The 23,123-nt window shown below is 37.2% G+C and overlaps 1 protein-coding gene across 1 annotated transcript; it reads left to right on the top strand.

Moving 5' to 3' along the window:
* Positions 1 to 2,941: 2,941 nt before the first annotated feature.
* Positions 2,942 to 21,874, top strand: LOC145661835 (uncharacterized). The gene is made up of 2 exons (XM_081727173.1): positions 2,942 to 3,372; positions 21,379 to 21,874. The coding sequence occupies exons 1-2, from the start codon at positions 2,942 to 2,944 to the stop codon at positions 21,569 to 21,571; spliced, it is 624 nt and encodes a 207-aa protein (XP_081583299.1). The 3' UTR covers positions 21,572 to 21,874.
* Positions 21,875 to 23,123: the final 1,249 nt, after the last annotated feature.

The raw sequence follows: 23,123 nt of genomic DNA, 5'->3' as shown, positions 1-23,123 counted from the left end.
ATTTCACTGAAAATACTCTCATTATATCAGGAACGTTTCGTACTCTTATCTAGTATCTAAAAAAGTTTTGTACCTGTCCCAAAATGTCCCAAATTTCATCTACTAATGTGAAACACCAACAGCCATCTCAGTTTTCCTGGGACCTTTTGGGACAGGTACAAAACTTTTTTGGATACTACATTCTTGATATAATGAGAGTATTTTCAGTGAATTGGTGTATGTAAAACTGAGATTTGTTTATGCGTTCCAAATTAGAAGTTTGCATTTGGACATTTTGAGACAGTTACAAAATGTTTTATTTTTGGTACAAAACAGTACAAAACTTTCTCTATCTAATGACACCACTTTGACCCAAGTCTTCACATGTGGAACTCAGAGGTCAAGTTGGAGTTCCACACTAAAATCTAAAATTTAGGACATTTTGGGACTGGTAAAAAACTTTTTATTGTTGGTACAAAACAGTACAAAACTAGTACAACACTCAAGTATATTTTTTGTAAATTGTTGCATAGAAAGCTGAGATGCCTGTTGGCGTTCTACATCAAAAGATGTAATTTGAGACATTTTGGGATAGGTACTAAACTTTTTATTCTTGGTACAAAACGGTATGTACAAAACTAGTACAAAACTCTGGTACTACTTTTATTTGTAAATTCTTATCTGGAAAACTGATATGGCTGTTGGTGTTTCACATTAGAAGATGAAATTTGGGACATTTTGGGACAGGTAAAAAACTATTTTAGATACTAGATAACAATACAAAACGTTCCTGATATAATGAGTGTTTGCAGTGAAATTGGTGTGTGTGGAACTGAGATTTGTTTATGCGTTCCAAATTCTGGGACTGGTAAAAAACTTTTTATTGTTGGTACGAAAGTTAGAAGTTTACGGAAGTTAGAAGTACGGAAGTTGGTAGAAGTTTAAATTTGGGACATTTTGGGATAGGTACAAAATGTTTTATTGCTAGCACAAAACAGTACGAAACTTTCTCTATCTAATGACACCACTTTGATACAAATCGGCACGTGTGGAACTCAGAGGTCAAGTTGAAGTTTCACACTAAAATCTAACAATTTGGGACATTTTGGGACAGGTACAAAGCTTTTTATTGTTGGTACGAAACAGTACAAAACTAGTACAAAACTCTGGTAAAAATTTTATTTGTAAATTCTTATTTGGAAAATTGAGATGGCTGTTGGCGTTTCACACTAGAAGATGAAATTTGGGGCATTTTGGGACAGGTACAAAACTTTTTATTGTTGGTACAAAACAGTACAAAACACTCTTTATCTAATGAGACGATTTTGAAAGAAATCGAACTATGTGGAACTCCAACTGGACCTCAGTGTTCCACACTAAAATCTAGAATTTGGGACATTTGGTGACAGGTACATAACTTTTTATTGTTGGTACTAAACAGTACAATTTTTTTTATTTAATGAGACCATTATCATTGATATATGTGTTTATGGGACTGAGATTTGTTTATGCGTTCCAAATCCGAAGTTTGAATTTGGGACATTTTGGGACTGGTACAAAACTTTTTATTGTTGGTACAAAACAGTACAAAACTTTGTTTATATAATGAAGATACTTTGATGCAAATCGGCGTATGTGGAACTCAGAGGTCAAGTTGGAGTTCCACACTAAAATCTAAAATTTGGGACATTTTGGGACTGGTACAAAACTTTTTATTGTTGGTACAAAACAGTGCAAAACTAGTACAAAACACTGCTATAAATTATTTTTGTAAATGTCGATGTGGAACTCGATCTTGACCGACCTCTTTCTACATTCAACTTACCCACGCTGTTTTTTTTTTTTTTTTTTTTTTTTCGATCTACCGTCCTTCCAGCACTAAAAAATCACTTCTTTTCACGAAAAAGCAACAATATGGCCTATCTAGGTTGTAATCTTTTTCTTTAAAATATATTTCGCATAACAAAACATCTGCTCTTCCACCTCTTAAAGCAAAAGGATTTTCTATTTTCCCAAAAGAAACAAAAATTCTGTTAGTCTTATACACTTTTCGTGGGTAGCTCGCTTTCAAAGTAACGTCCACCTGGCCTGTTTTTAAACCTTTCTTTTCCTACACACACACAAACATAAATATATATATATATATATATATATATATATATATATATATATATATATATATATATATATATATATATATATATATATATATATGCACATCCATTCTCTCTTTCTTAAACAAAAATGAATTCTCCAATTTTTTTTACATATCTTTGAGTTTTACGTCCCACGTTTATGCCGGTTAGGCTAAAGGAGACGGTGATGATGAGTGATGAATGAAATGGTGTAATGAAGAAAGTGGGAGGAAACGGAAGAACCCCGAGAAAACCAACGCACACGGTGTTTGTCCACCACAAAGTTCACTTGGCGGGGGCTGGGATCGAACCCGGGACCCCAAGCACCAGAGGTGAACGCTCTACCACTGAGCCACCGCCTTTTTTTTTTTTTTTTTTTTTTTTTTTTTTTTTTTTTTTTTACAAAAGTCAGTGTAAGTCATTTTTCTTTCTGACAAATGCTCCTCCTACATATAACATTAAGATGACACACACACACACACATACACAAAAAACATCGTGGGTGGTCGAAATAATTGGATTCTCATTGTTAGGTTCACTTTTCCACAGGACTAGGACCACACAGACTAGTCATTTAGTGGAAAAAAGTCCTTTTTTTCTCACATACTCTCTACATCCTTTCTAACCTTGTCCATCTGTTACTTCCCGACAAACAACACTGTACACGGTCTCATCGCCCTTCCAGCCTTTCTTTCATGTCAATCAATCAAAAGTGACAGTTGAGATCGGAATGAAGGAGATCGACTAGAAAACCACAGTTCGTTCAGCCATTGTCACCGGAAGACTGTGATGTCAGGATGGAGCTTGCTTAATCCATATTACAATGGATGGAAGAAGAACCAGATATACTGAGTAATATTGTGTGGTCAGGCGAAGCAGTGTTCCACGTAGGTGAGTTCATAAATCGTCATAACTGCCATTACTGGACCTCTAGTAACAACAGTCCTGGAGCTACAATTGAAAAATTGCAGTCACGTCCTTCACTGACTGTGTGGGGTGGTATTCGTGATGACACTGTTTTCAGTCCTTACATTCTTCGTGAAAAAATGAATGCGGAAAGATATGTGCACATGCTACAAACGTTTGTTTATCCCATTGTTTCAACTTGGGACGGAGTGGACAATTTGTACTTTATTCATGATGAGGCACCTTCCTATTTTGCGTCGATTTCGCGAGAATGGCTTGACAATGCTTTTCCAGGCCGCGTTATTGGACGTCGCGGAAATGAGTGGAGCAGTGATGTAATGCTAATTTTTAGGTGGGTATACGCTAGTGCTGTCGAAATCGGTTTTTGAAAAAAACCGAAAACCGATTTTTGAAGAAAGTGAAATTTCATAAAACCGAAATGTCGGTTCTGAAAACCGCATTTGCGGTTTCGGTTTTGAAAACCGTTTTGCGGTTTCGGTTTTAAAAACCGCATTTTACGGTTTCGGTTTTGAAAACCGCATTTGCGGTTTTCGGTTTTCAGAAAACCGGTTTTCTCAAAAACCGAAAATGCAAAAGTCACAAAAATTCGACAGCACTAATATCAAGTAACGACGAGAAAACAGCAAAGAATCTTTCCCATCTTCGACTCTCAGTTGCCAGATGGAGGGAAAAAATGCTCAAAATTTGCAGAGGAAAAAGAAGATATTTTTTCTTAAAATATCTTAATGTGTAGGGAAATTCTTGTTTAGTATACTTTTACAAATGGCAGAATTTAAAAAAAAAAAAGTTGCAGTTTCTCACAAAGAGGCACGGCTGTCGTTATTGGGAAGTAAAAAGATATAGAATAAAATATGATAGGTGTTCCCTTCACTTATGAACTATTGCAGGTGTCTGGGACTTGCGATAAGAAACCAGTCAACACATGCAAAACCACAACATTCTCATTTATCGGAGTGGCAACAAATCAATAATAAAATTGTGTATTGCGATCTAAATGTTTTTCTTTTCTTTTCTTTTTAAGAAAGGGAGGTGGTGGTTTTTTGTTAACAAAAGAAAGAGTGGCAGTACTATTTAAAAACAAGCTGAAAGAGTAATGATAATATAAAAGATCTCAGTCTAAGTGGATGAGATTTCAAGTTGGATTTCATGAGTTACAGGTGTAGTGATCTTAAATATAGGGATATACCTTATTTTCTATTTAGCTTAGTGTTGTCATATTACCCGATTTTTGCGGGTACCACCCGATTTTCAGGTTCTATATTCGTCCCTCGCTTAAACGTATCTTAATCACGAAAAACCACCCGCTTTTTGGGATTGAAGAAAAATCCAAGACGACTTAATGCATAAAGTCTTGGCATATTCAACGTAAACCGCTACAACTCTGACAATCTTAACCGCTACACCTCTGATTTTTATATATTTCGTAAACTAGATCACAAGGAACACGAATCTGAAGGATTTTTGACATTCCGACTTCCGGAACTCGAGATATTAAAACTTTAAGTTTAATATAGATATATTCTCTATACGAAAAATATTATGTCCTGTGAGATATATAAAGGTAAAAAAGAAAGTTCTGTTGCTTTTTGTGGAGGTCTGTGTTCAATTGATCCTCACACCGTGAGTTGAATGCGAATGGAGAAAAGGCGAATGTCAGATATTGGTGTGGGTATATCCAACATTCTACCTGCTTGTGGTAGTTCAGTTACAACGTGAACTTGTGTAAAGACAGAGTGAATATGGAACCTCCACAGAGCGTCATAAGGGCGTGTATACTGTACGAGTTCAAACTTGGGTCAAACGCCACTGCAGCGGGGCAGAAGATATCTCAGGCCTTTCGTGAGGGTGTCGTGATTACGCAGACAGTGCAAGGGTGATTTAGAAAGTTTAAGGACGGTGACAGAACACTCACGAAAGACGCACCACGTGCCGGAAGATCAACACATATACAAAATGAAAATCTTCAGGTAGCAATTGAGGCGAACAGTGGAGGGACCTGTGAGGAACTGCGGCTAACATTCAATGTGAGTGGAGAAACCATCCGGCAGCACCTCAATCAACTTGAGAAGCACTACAATTTGAGTCTATTGGTCCCACATGAATTAACTCCGGGCCAGAAGGCTACGCGAGCAGACACCTGTGTTCCTTTGCTGTCTCATCTGAGAAAGGAGCCATTTCTGGACAGGATGTTGACATGTGATGAGAAGCTCCATGGCGTCGTCATCATTGGTTAAAATCCCATGAACTGGTTCCAAAACAGCTGAAACCAGTAATGCAGCAGAAAGTTCTGCTGTGTGTTTGGTGGACTGCTCGCGACATCGTGCATCGGGAACTGTTACCGGCTGGTCAGAGCAGGACATTAATGCAACTGTTTACTATCAGCAGTTGAGCCGTGTTCAAGAAAAACTCAAAACCCTGGAGCCAGCACTTCTCAATCGCTAAGGGGTTCTCCCGTTATGGGACAACGCTAAGCCCCACATGGCTAGATTGACCCGGGACACCATCCTACGCCTTGGATGGGAAACACTATTGCAAACGCCATACTCCCCGGACATTGCACCGTCCGAATATCACCTGTTCCATTCCTTGGACACTCACCTTAGAGAACTCCAGTTTAACTCCGTAGTAAAAGTGCAAAATACACATGATACCTTCTTCGCTTCACGGCAAACCAAGTTCTACCGCGAAGGAATCCATGCCCACCCCGAACGTTGGTAGAAGGTCGTTGATACTGATGGGTACTATTTTTGATCTTCCAGGTACGTCTTAGGCAGGGATGTAGCCACGGGGGCCCATTGGGGCCAACCCCCCCAAATGGCCAGATGTTAAAACATCATCGTGAGATTACTTCGCTTCAGTCATTTAAAAATAACAAAGTTTACATATAATTAATAATTTACGCTAAAATAGTATGGAAAAATAGTATTTTACCATACCGATCACAAAATAGTATGGTATTTCTTCCTTATAGCCATCCGAAAATAGTATGGTATACTTTTTGTGACAGCAGATTACACAATTTACGGCGATTTGTATTTAACAGTTTGAAGTCAAACGTTTTGACAAGGTATTATAAATTCTATCATAAAACAATGGTACTAAATCGTAAGTACATTATATTATTTATATGCTGTAATTAGTGTTTTAAGAAAACATTTTATCAGATGGAAAATTTGGTGAAAAGCAACGTTTTTATTCAGTTTTTCAGTTTGGAATTCATTCGCTTTTTTAAATGCTATTTCGTGTAAAACAGTAAGTGAGACATAGCTGTTAATAAAATAATTATGTCTTTTTCGTCACGAATAATAAATAAACATTTTTCTCAGAAAATCTTAAATGAATTAAGTGCAATTTCAAAGAAAATTAGTCTTATGTATAAAAGTAACCAAGAAAGTTCTGTCGCTTTTTGTGGAGGTCTGCGATAATTGGCCCTCACTGGCGGCAGGGTTTCGTCGAGTCGAAACATATATCTCGTGTCGGGGTGTTGAAGTTACCACCGCGTAGCAGCGACCAGCGGAAACTGTTTTGGTCCACACTTCTTAGATTCTTCGCGGAGAATCGTGAAGGGACCAACACGAACTATCGCCAGTCATGTGCATGCGGTTATTATTATATATTATTTTTTCCTGGAGAATTGTTCCTAAAGTGAGCTCCGGGGGTCAAGAATAACCTCTGCCTCAACATCATGAAGTGAAAAATCTTGAGATAAGTGCGATAATTGCATGAATTTAGATGGCAACTATCGTCGGTCACTAGAAAGTGAGTATGAGAGAACTATGAAATAAAGTCAATAGACACGCGTCATTTTGTTACAAAATTACACACATTTTATCCCTCTTATATCTTCGTCATCAAATCGAAGATGCCATAACAACCTTTATAATATGAAAATAGAAAACCCAGACGTCCTGCGCAAGGCAGGACACTATTGTTGTCTGAGTTATTGAATATGATACAAAATTTAAAATATTGATGGCTAGCAAAGTAATTTTAATAACACGTTAATAATAGCTTTAATTAAGAATTTCTCGATAATTACTTATGGTATACTTATTCTGGGTTCTGGCAGCCCTCCCCAGTTTTTACTTTCTAGATCCCCTACTGCTTTTCAATAATTTATCCAACTGACAAGAGCGGACTTGCCTACCTGGCTAACCGTCAATCATTTTTTAAAACTATTTAACGTATTAGCATTGTTCTTTAAAGAAAAACTTCATTTTATACTACATTCTTCATTTGTTGTAGGCAGGGGTGGGTCCTGGCGGTTCGAACCTCTCTCCCCGAAATAAAGACTTTTTCTGTAAATTTTGTCTAATTTTACGGGTGATATTACACATTTTAATACAATTTGTTTCCACAGTGAATTTGGACACCTTCATCCGAAATTAATTCCTGCTCAGGCACCTGGTTGTAAGTATTAAACAAGTTTAATTAACATATAAGAAGCCAACCCTATTTGGCAGGATATGGTTTGGAAATCCAGCTCCCCATTCCTCTCTTTGGTTACCTCTGTATATAGCGCTATTGTAAGTTCTTTGTTGCTCCATTAAAAAAAAAAAAAAAAAAATGTTAACTTTACCAAATGAACCTATTCTCCCTTTGGGTTGTGAAAGAGATATTTTTTTTTTCTTACCTGAGTGTAGTCATACAATTTTTGCTTGAAATTTTTTGCACACTAATGAACGTTAGGCTCAGACTGATGTCTGGGAAGTTTTGTGAATCGGATTGATTATGAGAACTATCATTTTAATTTTTTTTTCTTTACACATAAGTATTGAGCGTCGGCGAAGATTTCTTTTCACTCTTCAAAACTTTTCTGCACTCCTGATTCGAGTTGAAGTTGTTTTCGAGGAATTATAATTCTATTTCTGTAGACAGAATAAACGATTGTCATTGACGTAAAAGAAATAGAATACATGTAAGGTGGATAGTGTTAAAAGTGATTCTACTCTTTCACGTACAAAAACAGACACTTAAGCACACCAGAACTTGTAGGAGAATGTTTATGCCGTTTCTCGTTTCTTCTTTCTTTCTTTCTTTTTCTTTTTTTGTTATTCGGTATAACTGTTCCCGTGAATTGCAGTAGGGCGTCGAAAATCCGGATTCGTGAGCCATGATGGTCGGATTCATGGGTCAAAATTTTGAAGTTCGTCAGTCCACCCCTGCTATGTGATAATTAATTCTAAGTTCTGAATTCCAATTCATTACATTGTTAGCTTATTTTTCAACGAAACTTGTTTCTTTCCAGTTTCTCATTGTCCTTCTGTTGAACATTCTTATTAAATTTATATTTGCTAAAGAGAGCTACCATTATATAAAAATTATTATAAGGCGAAAGGGGAATTCCCGTTTTGCCTTACAATAACAAGTCATTAAGTACTAATTTTTGATTGACGTTTCCTGTGATAAGAATCATAAGGCAAAACGGGAAAAGACGAAGAGTGAAGACACGAGCGAAAGCACATAAATAAATAAACTTAAAAAAAGGGAAACAGGTAAACAATGAAAAGCCAACTATAATGATTTTTCTTGCTCTGGTTTCACCTTCCATTTTACATTCTATCGATTTATTCTTTCTCTTTGTGCTTTACAGTAACGAAAAAATGCTGTAAACCTGTTCTTTTGTACGAAAGATAACACATTGCGTCTATTCATTGTGACTGACGAGGACAGTCCCTATTTTCTTTCTTTTCAGGTCTAGAATGGAATGGAATTTGAGAAAAGAAAAGAATAGACACAAAGGATGGTTATATATCCTACGGTCAGTTCACATTATACAAAACGAAGAAATAGTTAGCAAGAACTTTCTTTCTTCCACCCCTCCGCCCTTGGAAGACTTTCTTATTGGAATATGTGACCTTGCACCTTGACACCTTCTAAGCCCTCTTGCAGGGGATCTTGCATCGTTTGGCCTAATCCTCGTTTTGCCTAACCAATTATCTGACACTTTTATGACAGATAAAAGATAAGCTTTATTCCTGCCATTTTAGGCGAAATAAGGATACTCGTTTGGCCTAATCCTCGTTTTGCCTAAAATGGTGGACTATAGAAAAAATCGCGGAGATAAAACTGGAGGGAAATTTTTCGGGAAAAAAAATCTCTACTATGTGAAGAACTGAGAAATACAAATTAGTTTTCCCATAACTAATTTGTAATAGGACTATTTGCTTTCGGAAAATTGTTTCGACAATTGTACTAGATTTCATTCCAGTTTCAACGCATTTTTGTAACTGTTAATGCATTACAAGTGATCCTATTGTGATTCTATTGTAATTACAATTCGTATGAAATGTGTAGCTATTTCGAGCTACATCTGACAAAAGATCCGTAAATTTGCTCATAACTTAACAATGGACAACTGTGATCGAAATGAGTGATTTGTGACAAATTGCTCTTTGGATAATTCCACAATTCAAACATCTCAATGTGTTACTGACAAAGAAAGAAGAAAAATATATTTCATTTCTTATTATTACTTTTGAAATTACAACTTTTGAGTTGAATTTCCACTCGTTTCACACACTACCGGGAATGTCCATAGCATAAGTGTCTGAGATTTACAATGAGACTGAAATCCGGGCTTCTCGGTGGTTGTTTCAGCAGGAAGAAGTTGAATGCTCCTCCAAACAGATGGTGGCCAACCGGGATCTGTTACGAGGGTGGTTGTCCTGCTGGTACACTCCATTTCCACTCGTATGACAGAAATAAAGATATAGTTGACTCTGGTGATCTTCGTACTTCGATACAATACGGGTGAATAGTAGGTACCAAAGGTCCAAAACATTGCTTACAGAAAAACACTCTATAAATCAACATGGTGTCCGTTATTTTGTACAATTCCAACCTGACATGATTTCGTTGGGCTGGCACCAAATTATAGATCACTATCGGCGTGATGAGATTGAAAACGAGACTCATCGCACCAGGGTTTGCTGGTTTAAACCAGCTGTTAAAAATAAATAAATAAAACTGGTTTAAAGCAAAACACGAAAAATGTTCGTAAAAGTGTAAGTGTTCGTAAAATCTTGATGAACATACACTTATGGGTTATTACGTTTCACTCCCGTATATTATTCGTATTATATTCAGACCTAAATTTCCCATTCATTACTCAAAAAGATTATACTACAAAAGCAACTTTTATATTTTTTATAAGTTTATGAATGCTTCTTTTGTGATTTTTTAATAGTTTGTTATTATTGTTATGCAATTTCAATCAAAGAAAAATTCTAAATATTGTTTCGTTCTAATAATGTTTACTATTGATAAAATACATCGAAATGCTGTAGTTTTGGGGGGAGGAGGGTTCATACAAATCCCACGAGAACCATTTATTGAAATCAGAAGTATCTTTGGTATTTATTTATGTATAAATAGGTCAGAGCCAAAGTGGACTCAAATAATTCGTATCTTTATTCGCTTTTCTTACTGATATGCAAATTAAGTCTATTTCTTCTTCTTCTCGTTGTATTTCTTTAACTTGGACTAATAAAAGTCGTAATGAACTAACTTGGACTAAATCAGTTCTTCTGTACTCTGCAGCGTTTTGAAATTGTCCATATGTAATTCTGTATAATGGTTTCACCTCTGCAACTGGTTATCTCTTTGTCCTTCTGAAATGACTCTTGACAGTTACATTAACAAGTACCTAAAGATCAGCACAATGTATTTTTACCAGGAGTCGTTCATGAGTGAGTCGGCAGACATATCGCATTTGTAGTCAATTAGTCCCGGTTTCGAGTTCAAATGGAGGACAATTTCTCTCGGATGTAAGCCGAGAAGCGGTTTGATTCCGCTTTAAGCTTATGTGACCTCTTCCAGCATAACCCGGTTGTTGCACAATAACCCAAGATGAAACAAACTTATTTCTCTATATATGTGATATAAATACATACATCAAATTATTTAAACAAAAAACCTGGTTCAAACCCAAAAAATACCGGGCTTAAACAAACAAACAAAAAAAAACAGGTTTATTGTTTTGTTTTTTTAAACATGGTTTTTGCCAACCCTGCATCGCACCATGTTACTCGTTCCTATGGTCCAGTCACAGCATTCTGTTGCCAGTGTAAAACATTAACGGTAGTGACATATAATGACAAGTAGTAACCTCGTGGGTTATCGGCTTCTGAAGTCCATACGATGAAGCGAACGCTGTCTACTATCAGGCTGAACCCCTTATTCAGTTGGGTGGCCGTCTGGGCTAAGGTTTACTGGTGTTCGGTGCAGTGAGCAAAGTTATGAAAACATTTATACCTTGTTTTCTTACATGTGAGTTTCTTTTACATTGTTAAATTACTGTAGATTTCCAAATTATGCAGATTCAATATTGAAACCGGAAATATATCTATAACTTACGGCAGGAATAGTGTGATAGTGTGAGACATGCAACCTGTTTATCGGAAGCTGAATTCTCATCAAAAACGATTTCTCATTATCTCTTACGATTTTAAATATTTAGGCATCAATATTGAAACCGAAAGTTGTACTAAGGTGTGATTCAGCATAAGTGTCGCGAAATTGTAATCAAGATAGAAAGCGCCATACTCACGATAAACTATTTATTCTTTCTTGCACGAACTGAAGGTACAAAACGCTGCAAGAAAATGTTACAACTTGGTTGACATGGGTCCATGCCTGTAGGTCTCCACCAGCTTGCTGCGGAACCTCATAAACAGCCTTTTTCCGGACTTTTCTCCCACTCGCTTGGAAATGGTTGTCCCCACGTGCTTGAAACCATTCAAATTTTTTGGAGGCGTCTTCCTTTTCTTGTATTTAGCCTTGTATAGTGCCCAATATCTTTCGATAGGTCGATTTTGGGGCACATTTGCGGGGTTAATGTTTCTGGGAACGAAGTTGATGTTGTTGTCCTCTAAAAGCTTGGTCACTGTACCCCCATAATGTGAAGTTGCCAGGTCTGGCCAAAATAATACATTACCCATGGTCCTCTTCTTCCCCCAAAAATGGCAACAGCCGTTTCTGGGATGCACTCTTCTCTCTATATATCCTGGTTCATGGTACCCGTGGTAATGAATGGTTCGGACACAACACCGTCTTCAGAAATGGTTTGCCAAACCAAGTATTTACCTGGAAATTTCGTTTTTAGTTGCACTCGAGCTTCGTGTGGGATAGCATGTCCTGGAACTAAGCTATAGTACTCAGTTCCAGCCGTTTCTTTGGGATTCGCGAACAGGTATGTTTCGTCATCCATTACAAAAAAATGTTCTCCGCCACTAGGAACACTCATCTTGTAGTTTTGTTGTGCCCCTTTTGACTCGCTCCACTTGATTTTTCACGTGCTTTGGTCTATGCTGCTTCTCCCTAGTGACAATCCCAAGCCTCTTTTTTGCTCGATTCACTGTAGATTGCGACGTTCCCACGCGCTTTGCCAACTCAAGTTCTGAGCATGATGGATTTTGGACCAATAGTCTCTTAAGCCTTGGATCTAGCTTGGTGTTCGGTTTCGGTCGGTATGACTGCTTTAGATCAGTGCTTCCAGTATCCACGAAACGTTTTATGGCTCTCTGGGTTGTCCTGTCAGACACACCTTGCTTCCGGAAATGCTCTAAACTTGCTTTTCGATTGCCGTTTTGGCTCTGGAAAAACTTGCCTATCGCCTTGCTAAGGTATTTTGACTCTTCACGCTTCATTCTGCACCCACTCTTACACTACAACTAGCTGGCTAGAAACTGTGATAAACACACTTTACAAGGACCTATAGATGGCGCTTCTCGTGCAATTTGTTCCGTGTTGGCATGACGTTACACCACACGACACTTATGCTGAATCATGCCTTAGTTCTTACTTTAATAGAAGACTCAAGCTGAGATGAAATATATACTTAAGATTTGAAATCCATACCATAAATCGTTTGGATCGTTAGAGAACGTGTTGATATATATGCGATATATGAGTAGGCTAATGGCAAAACCCGTTAAATTCATTTTAAAAAAATGAGATAGTGGTTACTCTGGAAACCTTAGTTGGAAAGCTATTATTTCCAAACAGTATTCAGTAGAAAAAAGCCATTTTAACTAGTTGAAAATTGAGATTGAAATATGTGCCAATTACCAAAACTTGTTAAATCCATCATGACAATAGATGCAAAACCAGTTAAATTCCTCTTCCATATTTAGTTCCATAAACTGTTAAATCCCAAATCTGCAAATAACCTCATGAGAAAAGCAGAATCAAACCCGGTTAATTCCATATTTCAAACAATTTGAGGTTTCGTACTGTATAGGATTATCTGAATTTAGTTTAGTATATGAGTTTATGAGTTCAGATTAAACTATATGAGTTTAGTAATCTGAATATTTATTGCAACTCTTTGTAAATCATTCGAAATTTTATTTGGCAGGATTTGAAGTGTGTGCTTTCATTTTTTTTTCTTGGACTGAAAATTGAAAAAAAATGAAAATGAAATATTTAGTTTTAAGTCTCACGGTTATGCCGGTTAGGCTAAAGGAGACGGTGATGATGAGAAATGAATGAAATGGTGGAATGAAGAAAGTGGGAGGAAACGGAAGAACCCCGAGAAAACCCACGAGCACGGTGTTTGTCCACCACAAAGTCCACACGGCGCGAGCTGGGATCGAACCAGGAACCCCAAGCACCGGAGGTGAACGCTCTACTACTGAATCACCGCACACCCTGGACTGAAAATGAAGACACTATATGTCTTAACCTAACTGTTCGTGAAACTTTTCTGTGCTTATATTCTTTTCTCTAATAATTACTAGACAAATGCACGCAAAATCGAAAGAAAACGATACTCTAGGCAGCGATGATCATAATTTTGTTATCAGACAACACCAAAATTGTCTAGAAAACGTACAAGACACATGAAAAACTGGAAATGAAATGTAGCCTAAAAGACAATGTGAGTGGACTATTCTATGCTTAAAAGTCGTTTGTTTTGTATTTCAGGGTAACTCTTTACTTTGAACAGAACATTGTTGGATTAGGTTCTTCTCTAAACAGTCTCTTCAGCTTCAGCAGAACCTCTTTCTTAAAATGTCTCGTGTCAATTATCATTCAAAATTTTAACATGCTTATGGTACAACATGTTTTTAAAAAATTGCCACTTATTTACCATTTCTGATTCTCTTTCTGCCGCTGTTTTGCTCAAACTCAACATTTGCACATTTTGTTTTGCTATATTTCAAATTCATATATTGGGATAATTGGCAAATTAATATTCACCCTATGTTAGTCCATAAAAAGTTACAAACTCTTCCAAAATATAGTCATTCAGTTTAGAAATGTATACAGATAGGTATAATTAACTCCGCTTGTAGTTACGAAGGATTTGACGATTGAAAGCAGCTCAAAGCTCACGTTTTACAAAGAGGTTTTTGAGGAATAGAAAACCGAGAAAATGGTGATGCACCAGAGGACGACGACGATATGGATTTCCATTTAGTAGATGATGATGGAGAGGAAGTTACATAACTCAATTTTTTGCACATTTGAGTCCATTGTTTTCAATTTAGAACACAATTAATGTAGCATTTATGTATCCATATTCATTTGTGCCAATCTTGTGCAATGTATAGTTGATAATACATTCCCCCCTTCCCCAATATTTTAGTAGGCATAATACTGATTTCTGACTCTGGCTCCCTTTCTTTTTGATAAGTTTTTTATCTTGAGCCTCAACAAAAATGGCCGCTAGTCCAGATGCAAAAGCTGTTATTTCCATTTACATACGCAAAACCTGTTAAATCCAAACTATTTTCTTCAATAACGCAATTCACAGACTAATGTGATTATACAGCTTTCCACAGACCAACACTCACATTATTCTTAATTGTTTAATGTTCTCTAGTTTCTAATGTTATTTTACAATTATGACGTGTTTAAACAGTTTTTCTCGACTTGTCACAAATTTTAAAATGTGATTTAACGGGTTTTGCTATTCGCTTACTTATATATATTCGTATATATCCATGGTCCTAGTAAATACATAAACAAGTTTTGGTAATCCTAACTCCTCGAAAATAGTTAATATTATATAATCTATATATTTTGCATTTCTTAGTTCTTTATATACTAGGGAATTTTCTCTTATATAATTTCCCTGTGTTGAATTTGCACGGTTTTTTCTTATTGTCCGCCATTTTAGGCGTAACGAGGATCCTTATTTCGCCTAAAATGGCGGACACAAATCTTATCATTTATCTGTCATAAAAGTGTCAGATAATTGGTTAGGCGAAACGAGGATTAGGCCAAACGTGGCGACATGCTTGCAGGGAAACGGGGAGGTTCTGTTGTTAAAATGACAATTTTCTTCTGCTCCACCTATTTCACCATTCTTTCCAGCGAACTCCTGGAAAGTCTGACCAAAGGTTGAGTTGGAATTCTACGATGGTCAGTCCTTCTTGTATTCTCCTATTGTGTCTCTCAGTGGCGGATCCAGCCCGGGGACGGGGGGCCTAGCCCCCCCAGTTTTTTGAGTGCCAAAAATAATTGAAGCTATTATTTATATATTTTTGAAAGTTATAGTAAACTCATGATACACCTATAATAGTCTGGGTTCTGGTTTGCCACCCCCCACTTGTTACCTTCTAGAGCCGCCTCTCCTGTCTCTTTTGTTATTTTAAATAAAAGGTTATCTTTTGTTATCTTAAATAAAAGGTTAATCTGTAGGAATTAAAAATGGTATCAGAAAAATAATCTGTAAATGACGACAAACGGAGCATCAGAACGAAGTGAATTTTTGTTAATGAAACGATAGACGAAAACATAACATGAAAGGGCACACGCAGAAAATTACAACACCGTTTGTCTCATGCTCTACTCAGGGGTGCCCACAAGGGGGGGATATGACGCAAACTGTGTCATTGAAATATTTGGGGGGGTTAAAATCTATATAAATATGTTTGATGGGGGGGGGTAAAATTAATCGAAAAGAAGATTTTTTTCATGGAAGAACACCTACGGATAGACAATTGGGGGGTGCGTCATGGACGTAAGGGGGGTGGGCACCACTGTCCTACTGCACATAGTAACGAAGATATGATCATAGGAATGGTTATAAGCAGAAGGACAAGTGACCCACTTAACCGCCAGTACTGCAGTAAGTATGAGCTGTCAGAAGTCATGGAAGAGACGAAGAAACACGAATTATGGCGTTCAAGAGGGAAGAAGAAAACATCAGACATCGTCAGCACCGTCTATTTGACACTGTACAGAATGTAATAACAATGACTATGCCAATATGTCGAAGATCCATAGAAACTGATTGACATTGAACAGATTGGGTGCCAATGAGCGTAAACCTAGTCTGTCAACGTGTATGTACAAAATGGTGACCTTCCGCTGCCATACACACATCGGGGCGCACACGTAATGATCCTTGCACAGAATGTAACATCACATGTGGGATGACCCTACAGGCTGCAGTAATGCGTTATTGCATATCGTCTGGTGTTGACTCCGGATATAGCGTGGGTCAAGGAAAACGTGACACATGACTCATTGATCCACGATCCACCGAGACGCACACTGTGCAACGACCTTCATGACCCACTCTGAGCCACTAAAACCCGTTGTCATCAACTCTCACCCTCCTCTCGACTGGCTAAAGAGTTTACACTTCTAAGCTTAGCTTATGAAATTACCACTAATCGGAGTTTGGATTTCTGCGGGCAATTTTTCAAGCACCGTTCTGTTACAATCCAGTGGGTTGTTAAATTACAGATATTTCTCAGTAGGATGAAAATTGAAAGTCTAAAATCAAGGTAAAGTAGGCCAGCGTAAAGAAAAAAACAGTGTAAAATAGACCGTGTCTTGAAAGCCAAGTAGTAAGTCCTATTGCTATTATTACAATTACAAATATCAATATCCAAAAGTGGCTGAAGATTTTTTTTTTTTTTTTTACTTAGATATACTCATCTCAGGTAAGTAAATAGAAACAAATGCAAAGGGAAGGAAACGAAGGCAGATTCACCAGTGTTCAAAAAATGCTGTCTACAATGCACTGAGCAGTGTGTCGGTGGGTCGTAGTGCATCAGAGTGGGAAATGGTGAATCGGTGGGTGGTGGATCGCAGTGGGTCATGTTCTGTTGACCCACGGCTCACTAACACACTTACAAATTTTGACTCATGATCCTCTGGCCCACTCCATCTCTGGTTGGCACATCCCACTAGACATGTCCTTCAGGTACCTCTAGAAAAAGTCTACCGGCGCCAAATCTAGAGAAAGAGCCGGTTATGTGACAGGTCCCCCCATTCTTACCCACCGATTGGGAAACCTTGTTGAAACATCCTGTAATGTATCGTACACTGTGAGCTGAGCACCTGCTGTCGTGTTGATACCACATTTCCCTCCTTGCTCTCTAATAGTGTTGGCAGTGAATTTTCTGGGAGGTGTATGTATCGGTCAATATTCAGTGTCTTATGTACGAAAAAGGTCCTAAGGAGATATTTACTCACTATTACACACCAGACTATTGTTCACTGCACATGGTGTTGCACTTGGGCGCTGATGATTCACCTAGTGAAGCCAATGTGGATTTGTTACAGACAAATAGTCCATATTCCTTAGGTTACGTTTCGATAATTGGTAAAGGTTCCCTCGTCAGTGAATAGGATAAGTGAGAAATCTGAAGTGTGTCGTATATAACACCCATGTACAAAGCCGAACACGGTTCACAAAATCATTCCCATATAGTTCCTGATGGATGGAGATATAATATGGGTGAAACGTATGTGTATGCAAGATGCATAATACACTTCGATGGTTCATACCACTGTCCCTGCAGAGCAAAAGCAACAGCAGCTAGAGCATTTGATGCACCCATTTCACCTGTAATTGGCTTGTTGCGCACACGTTGTCGCTGTTACACTTCCAGTGTTCCTTAATTTCACAAAGAGTTCACCAGAGAGATGTCACGGTGGCTGCTGTCTGTCCGCAAATCTCTGCGTACACACGGCAGGCTTCTAAGACATTCTTCCTGCATAAATCAGTTTGATGTGTCGGATTTTCTGCATTGTAAACTAGAGGTGGCCAGAACCGGTTACTGGTGGAACCGGTTTTCGGGTCTGAACGGATCCGGTTCTTCAAGATCCGGTTCCGGAACCGGTTTTTCGGATCCAGGTCTGGAACCGGTTCTTCAGGTCCAGGTCTGGAACCGGTTCTTCGGATCCAGGCCTGGAACCGGTTCTGAAAACATAACCGGTTCCGCTGGAACCGAAACTTTGTTACCATCCCTACGCTAAACGCGAGCTGCTGGCAAGCTATGAACAGTATGAAATGGTGGAAGCAACAGGCAGGCGCCCAGGCGGCGGCAGCTTGCCTCATTTGGCTAAATAAAGTGGGTAACTGGCAAACTCATTGGCTAAACAGGCAAACTGGCCAACTCATTTGGCTAAACACCCACTGGTGGACCAAAATTTTTTTCTGGGGGCACAAGCGGGTCTGGGCGGGGAAGGCACAAGTGCATGGTCCTCTTTGCATTATTTTTGAAGGTGAACTTTGTGCTTCCTTTACGGGTCTTTGGGGGCTTTCAGATCCAGATCTGGAACCGGTTCTTAAGATCCGGTTCTGGAACCGGGTTTTCGGATCCAGGTTTAGAACCGGTTCCTAAGATCCGGTTCTGAAACCGGGTTTTCGGATCCAGGTCCGGAACCGGTTCTGAAAGCCGGATCTCCGAGAACCGCTTCCTCGCGGAACCGGTTCCGCCGGAACCGGAACTTTGTGGCCATCCCTATTGTAAACCCCATTGTCTTCCCTTTTACCATTACGACTGCCTGCTGTGAACAAACATGATCTTGTGGCTCGACAAGAGCAACTTGGTCTGCGTCAAAGGCTGCTCTGTCATACACCTCAGACGGCATACATACCAAAGTACTGGCGGTCCAGTGGGCCACTGTATTTCTGATTACAACCATCATCTTGTTAATATCTCCTTTACTATGTACAAGCGAAGCATAAGAGAAACGGCGTTATATTTCTCCGCGTGTACTCATTAATATTATTTGTTTCTTTTCTATAGTTCCAATAAAAAATCACTATATTCTCTATTTGTTGATATTTTCCTACCACATCCATTTGTCGAGCCCCATTTGATATTGCTGTTTACCGCAAACCGTATGTCGCTAGCATTCCTAGTTTCTTCGGCATTTCAGGTGGTACTTTTAGATGCCTCACACTGTATATGTTTATCCATGACACAGACGAAACAGATCATTCACCCCCTTTTGTGCCTCCTAAGTAACTTTTAAATTATTATAAAACCTGCACTTTCTCAGTTGAGAACGATCACTACCTTACTGCAAGCAAGCTTCATATCGTCTCGGCTGCTGTTGATGGTGACAGGAATGTTTTGTTCCAAATGAAACCTAGCAGACACGAATATAGCAACTAAAGAACAGCACTTGAGTAGGGGGTAAAAGTGGTAACACGTAAGCATTTTTTTGAGAGTATTTCCTACTTTCCCTTTTGCCCTGGGGGCAGTTTCCTCTGTTTCAATTTTGTGTGAGGTCTTGGAAGGGTAATTGACATTTGTGTACTCTTCGTCAGAAAAACATCATTGTAAAAACATGGTCGCATTCTATTATTACTGGTACGTAAAAATATTGTATACCTTTAATCAATATGGCAGATTTAAATTGGAATAGATGACATTTTTGTACTCTCGGCAAATTTGGCTCCGTTCTATTTTTACTGGTACGTATACATATTGTATTCTCTGTATCGTAGTGATCGCGTTTTATTTTGGCTGGAATTATTATTTTTAAATCTCTTGTCCGGTATAGCCGCGCTGGAAAAATGATGTCTTTGATTTAATCGTTACGTATATATATTGTACACGCTCGGCCAAAATGGCCTCGATGTAAAAACTGACGGGCAATATATTTATTTATGCGGAACATTTTTAACTGTTTAGACCAATAAAGCATTGTTCTATCATTATTGGTAAGTATGTATAATGTATTGTTCGTTATAAAGATGGAAGACAGTAGTTGAAGAACCGATATGTGCTCAACATTTTCCCGAGGAGACCAGGAAAAAACCGGGAGATGGGTAAATGTGAAGAATACACTATTATGTATGTGTCACGTAAATTTGGTGCTTGTACGCTTAAAAGAATAGAAGTTATGGACATTTGAATTGATAGTCGTGATTTAGGACAATGCTGTAGCTTTTTGGAAGCAGAGAAGAAAAACATTTGTAAAAGAATAGTTTATTGTACTAGTGCACCGTATCTGATACATAGGAACACAAGAAAAGTGCCAAGTTTGAGAAAAAATATTACTCACTAATGTCATGAAGTGAAATTTTTGGATAACACCTGAGAGGGAAATGGAACAGAATGGTACATGTCGGTTTGACAAAGTTATTGCGACATTTATTTTTGGAAATTTGATTTGAACAATGCTTGGGAGCATACCCCACTGTGTTGGTAGAGCACAGTATATAGAACTCGCACAGGTGAATACGACACGATGAGAAAGTTATGTGACATTTATTTTTTGTTGCAGACAGAATTTGAGAGGAATTGAATATAATGGCCATACTTTTGGAACATCCTATGTGGTACAGATGAATAGTTTGAGAAGAAAAGTGTTTTTCTTGTGAACACCTGCGTGTTACGATTTTGAGATTGTGTTGTGTTTAATGTAAAAAAGGCAGAAGAGATAAATAGAAAAATGCTTTAGTTTAAAAATACGCCCTTTTTAGAAACAAAAGTGAGAAAAGATACGCTTTTACCGCTTGTTAAGAACATTTGAAATAAATGTGAAAAGATGTTTCACCTGTTAGAGAGATAAATGTGACATTTAGCATCCCTTTCCTATGTTGTGTTACTTTTTTCTTTTTGCTAGCAGAAAGAAATAATGTTTTTATTGTTAGTTTTTGTGTAGAAAAGCACCTTGTTAGAAGATTTATGCTTTTTTCTTTTTAACTTGAAGAATACCTATTGTAATTTTTTTCTTTTTTAAAAGGGGCAGAATAGCCAGCGTAACATATGCTTGGTTGGTTTCTTTTTTAATAATGAATTAGCTATGGCAGGGCGGATTGCTTATTATTGGATTATAAGCGCTAAGCGAATAACTACAGGAGTTCTATTTGTAAAATGAGACTGAGATGAATCATAGGTGAAATGTTTGTATAGTAGAATTGATTTATGAGAATAGAACCGTGAATTGCTATCGATAATTATATAATTGATTGCCTAAATTCTTGAGAGACGTGAAAAATAAGGTTTTAGTTATTTTGATATAAATTTAACAGTACGATTTGCATAAATATAACATTTAAAATTTTATAGTATTTACTTTATATTGAAAATATTCGTTATTTATGATTTCCTATTTTTGTTTGCTGCAGGATGGAGGGATCACAGGCATCAACTTCATTTGATATCATTACCAGTTTTAATAAAATAGATGAAATTTTCTTGAACATTGAAAATTCTGATGATAAAGCTGATGAGAAGAATATTGACTGTGCTTTTGAATTGCGTGTTAAAACAGAAAAAAAAGGAAGGCATCAGAAGAAGACGAAAGAAGAAAGAAAATGAAGCACGAAGAAGATATAATATGGGCTTTGTTTCCCCTAGATGCTGAAACAGAAAGAATCCTAATAATAACACTTAAAAGAGTAGAAGCATTAGAAAGACTGAGATTGAAAAAAGTAAAATGTGAAAAAGAGAAAAACAAATTATTGTAAATATATGTGGAAATAAAAGAAAGAAAAAAATTATCATCAGATATAAATACAGTTTCTTTCCGTTTAATTGCTGAGTTACTTTAGGTAATTTGTGACTGAAAAATCAAGGTTTGAGGTGGGTTGGAAACCTTTAGAGCTAATATATTTTGTTTTATTGTACAATACATATTAATACAATACCTTTGTTTTCTTTTTTTTCACTGTCTACCTGTTCTTACTACAAGAGTGGAAGGAAGGCTTGCTTAAGGTATTGTATATTTACTGAATGATTTTAGAAAACTGTCCACGTAATTCTTTGTAAAAGACCAGCGAAGGCTATTAGATTAACACGCTTTTAAGAATGTTTGCTCGGTGAAATTAAAGGAAAAAGTGCATGGAAACATTATAAGAAGAGTTATAAAATACAATCTTGTATATAGTTAGCAATTGTCGGTGAAAGATGTTTTTGAACTTGGAAAAACGATGATGAGATTAGACGATGTAGGAATAAAAGAAAACGGAAAACAAATAAGGTTATAGCTTCGTATTGCAGAAAGACAAACTTTAGTTAATGAGAACTGGAATTGAACTAAGCACTTCGTGTACCTGAATATCCAATCTTATTATTATTATTATTATTATTATTATTATTATTATTATTATTATTATTATTATTATTTAAGTATTCGGCCTTTTGGCAGCTACTGGTTTTTAAAAGGCTTGGACTTGGAAAATGTTTTTTTCTGCGTTTTATGATCTTAAGCTGCCTCTTTGAAAATTATTGTGCTCATCTCCTTCTTCTTATCCCTTGCTATCCTTTCACCTTTCCCTCTGTACCGATGTGAAAAAAGACAATTTTTTCGTAAAATATCTGCAATCGAAAGAATATTATTCCCAAAAATGTTGTATAAAACCCACCTCTTCTCTCCTATCTGTTTTAAAATATTTTTGTTTATTGGTCTTTATGTGCATTTTATTTTTTTCCTTCGAAAACAATTTTTGAAGCTTTGTAACTTGCGTATTGTTGAAGTCTCTGAACATATAGTCTAATGCTTAATATATAGCACAAGACTAATTTGTTTTTAAGCTGAATATACAGTCTGCTAGTTAAGATTGATTACTTCTATGGCTATAGGAATTCTTCATTTGATTTTTTCCTGTTGTAGGTAACCTATCTTGTTAAAATACTTTATAGGTACTTGAAATGGTCGACCTCTTGAAGTTTTACTCTTAAGTTGGCATTCAGCTGAAAACATGTCGTGGAGGAGTGAGTCGTGATAAAAATAAGGGAAAAGAACGCTGTAACCATATTATAGTTTATTTAGAAACTTTTCGTGAAAATTTTAGGGGGTTAGTAAAAATTTAAGGGTGGTGGGCTGTAAACTTTTGTTAGATAAGACCTGGATTCCATAGTATTTTTTCAT

This window comes from Thermobia domestica, chromosome 10 (genome assembly GCF_964235325.1).
Source record: "Thermobia domestica chromosome 10, izTheDome1.hap1.1, whole genome shotgun sequence".
In the NCBI taxonomy this organism is placed as follows: domain Eukaryota; kingdom Metazoa; phylum Arthropoda; class Insecta; order Zygentoma; family Lepismatidae; genus Thermobia; species Thermobia domestica.
Note: the sequence above shows the minus strand (reverse complement) of the source record. Positions and strands in the feature narration are given on the sequence as shown.

Bases quoted from the DNA above. Each gene is read 5' to 3' on its own strand.
- LOC145661835 (XM_081727173.1), top strand. From the start codon at position 2,942: ATGGAAGAAGAACCAGATATACTGAGTAATATTGTGTGGTCAGGCGAA. The intron at 3,373-21,378 runs GTGGGTATACGC...TGTTTGCTGCAG, and splicing joins GATGTAATGCTAATTTTTAG to GATGGAGGGATCACAGGCAT.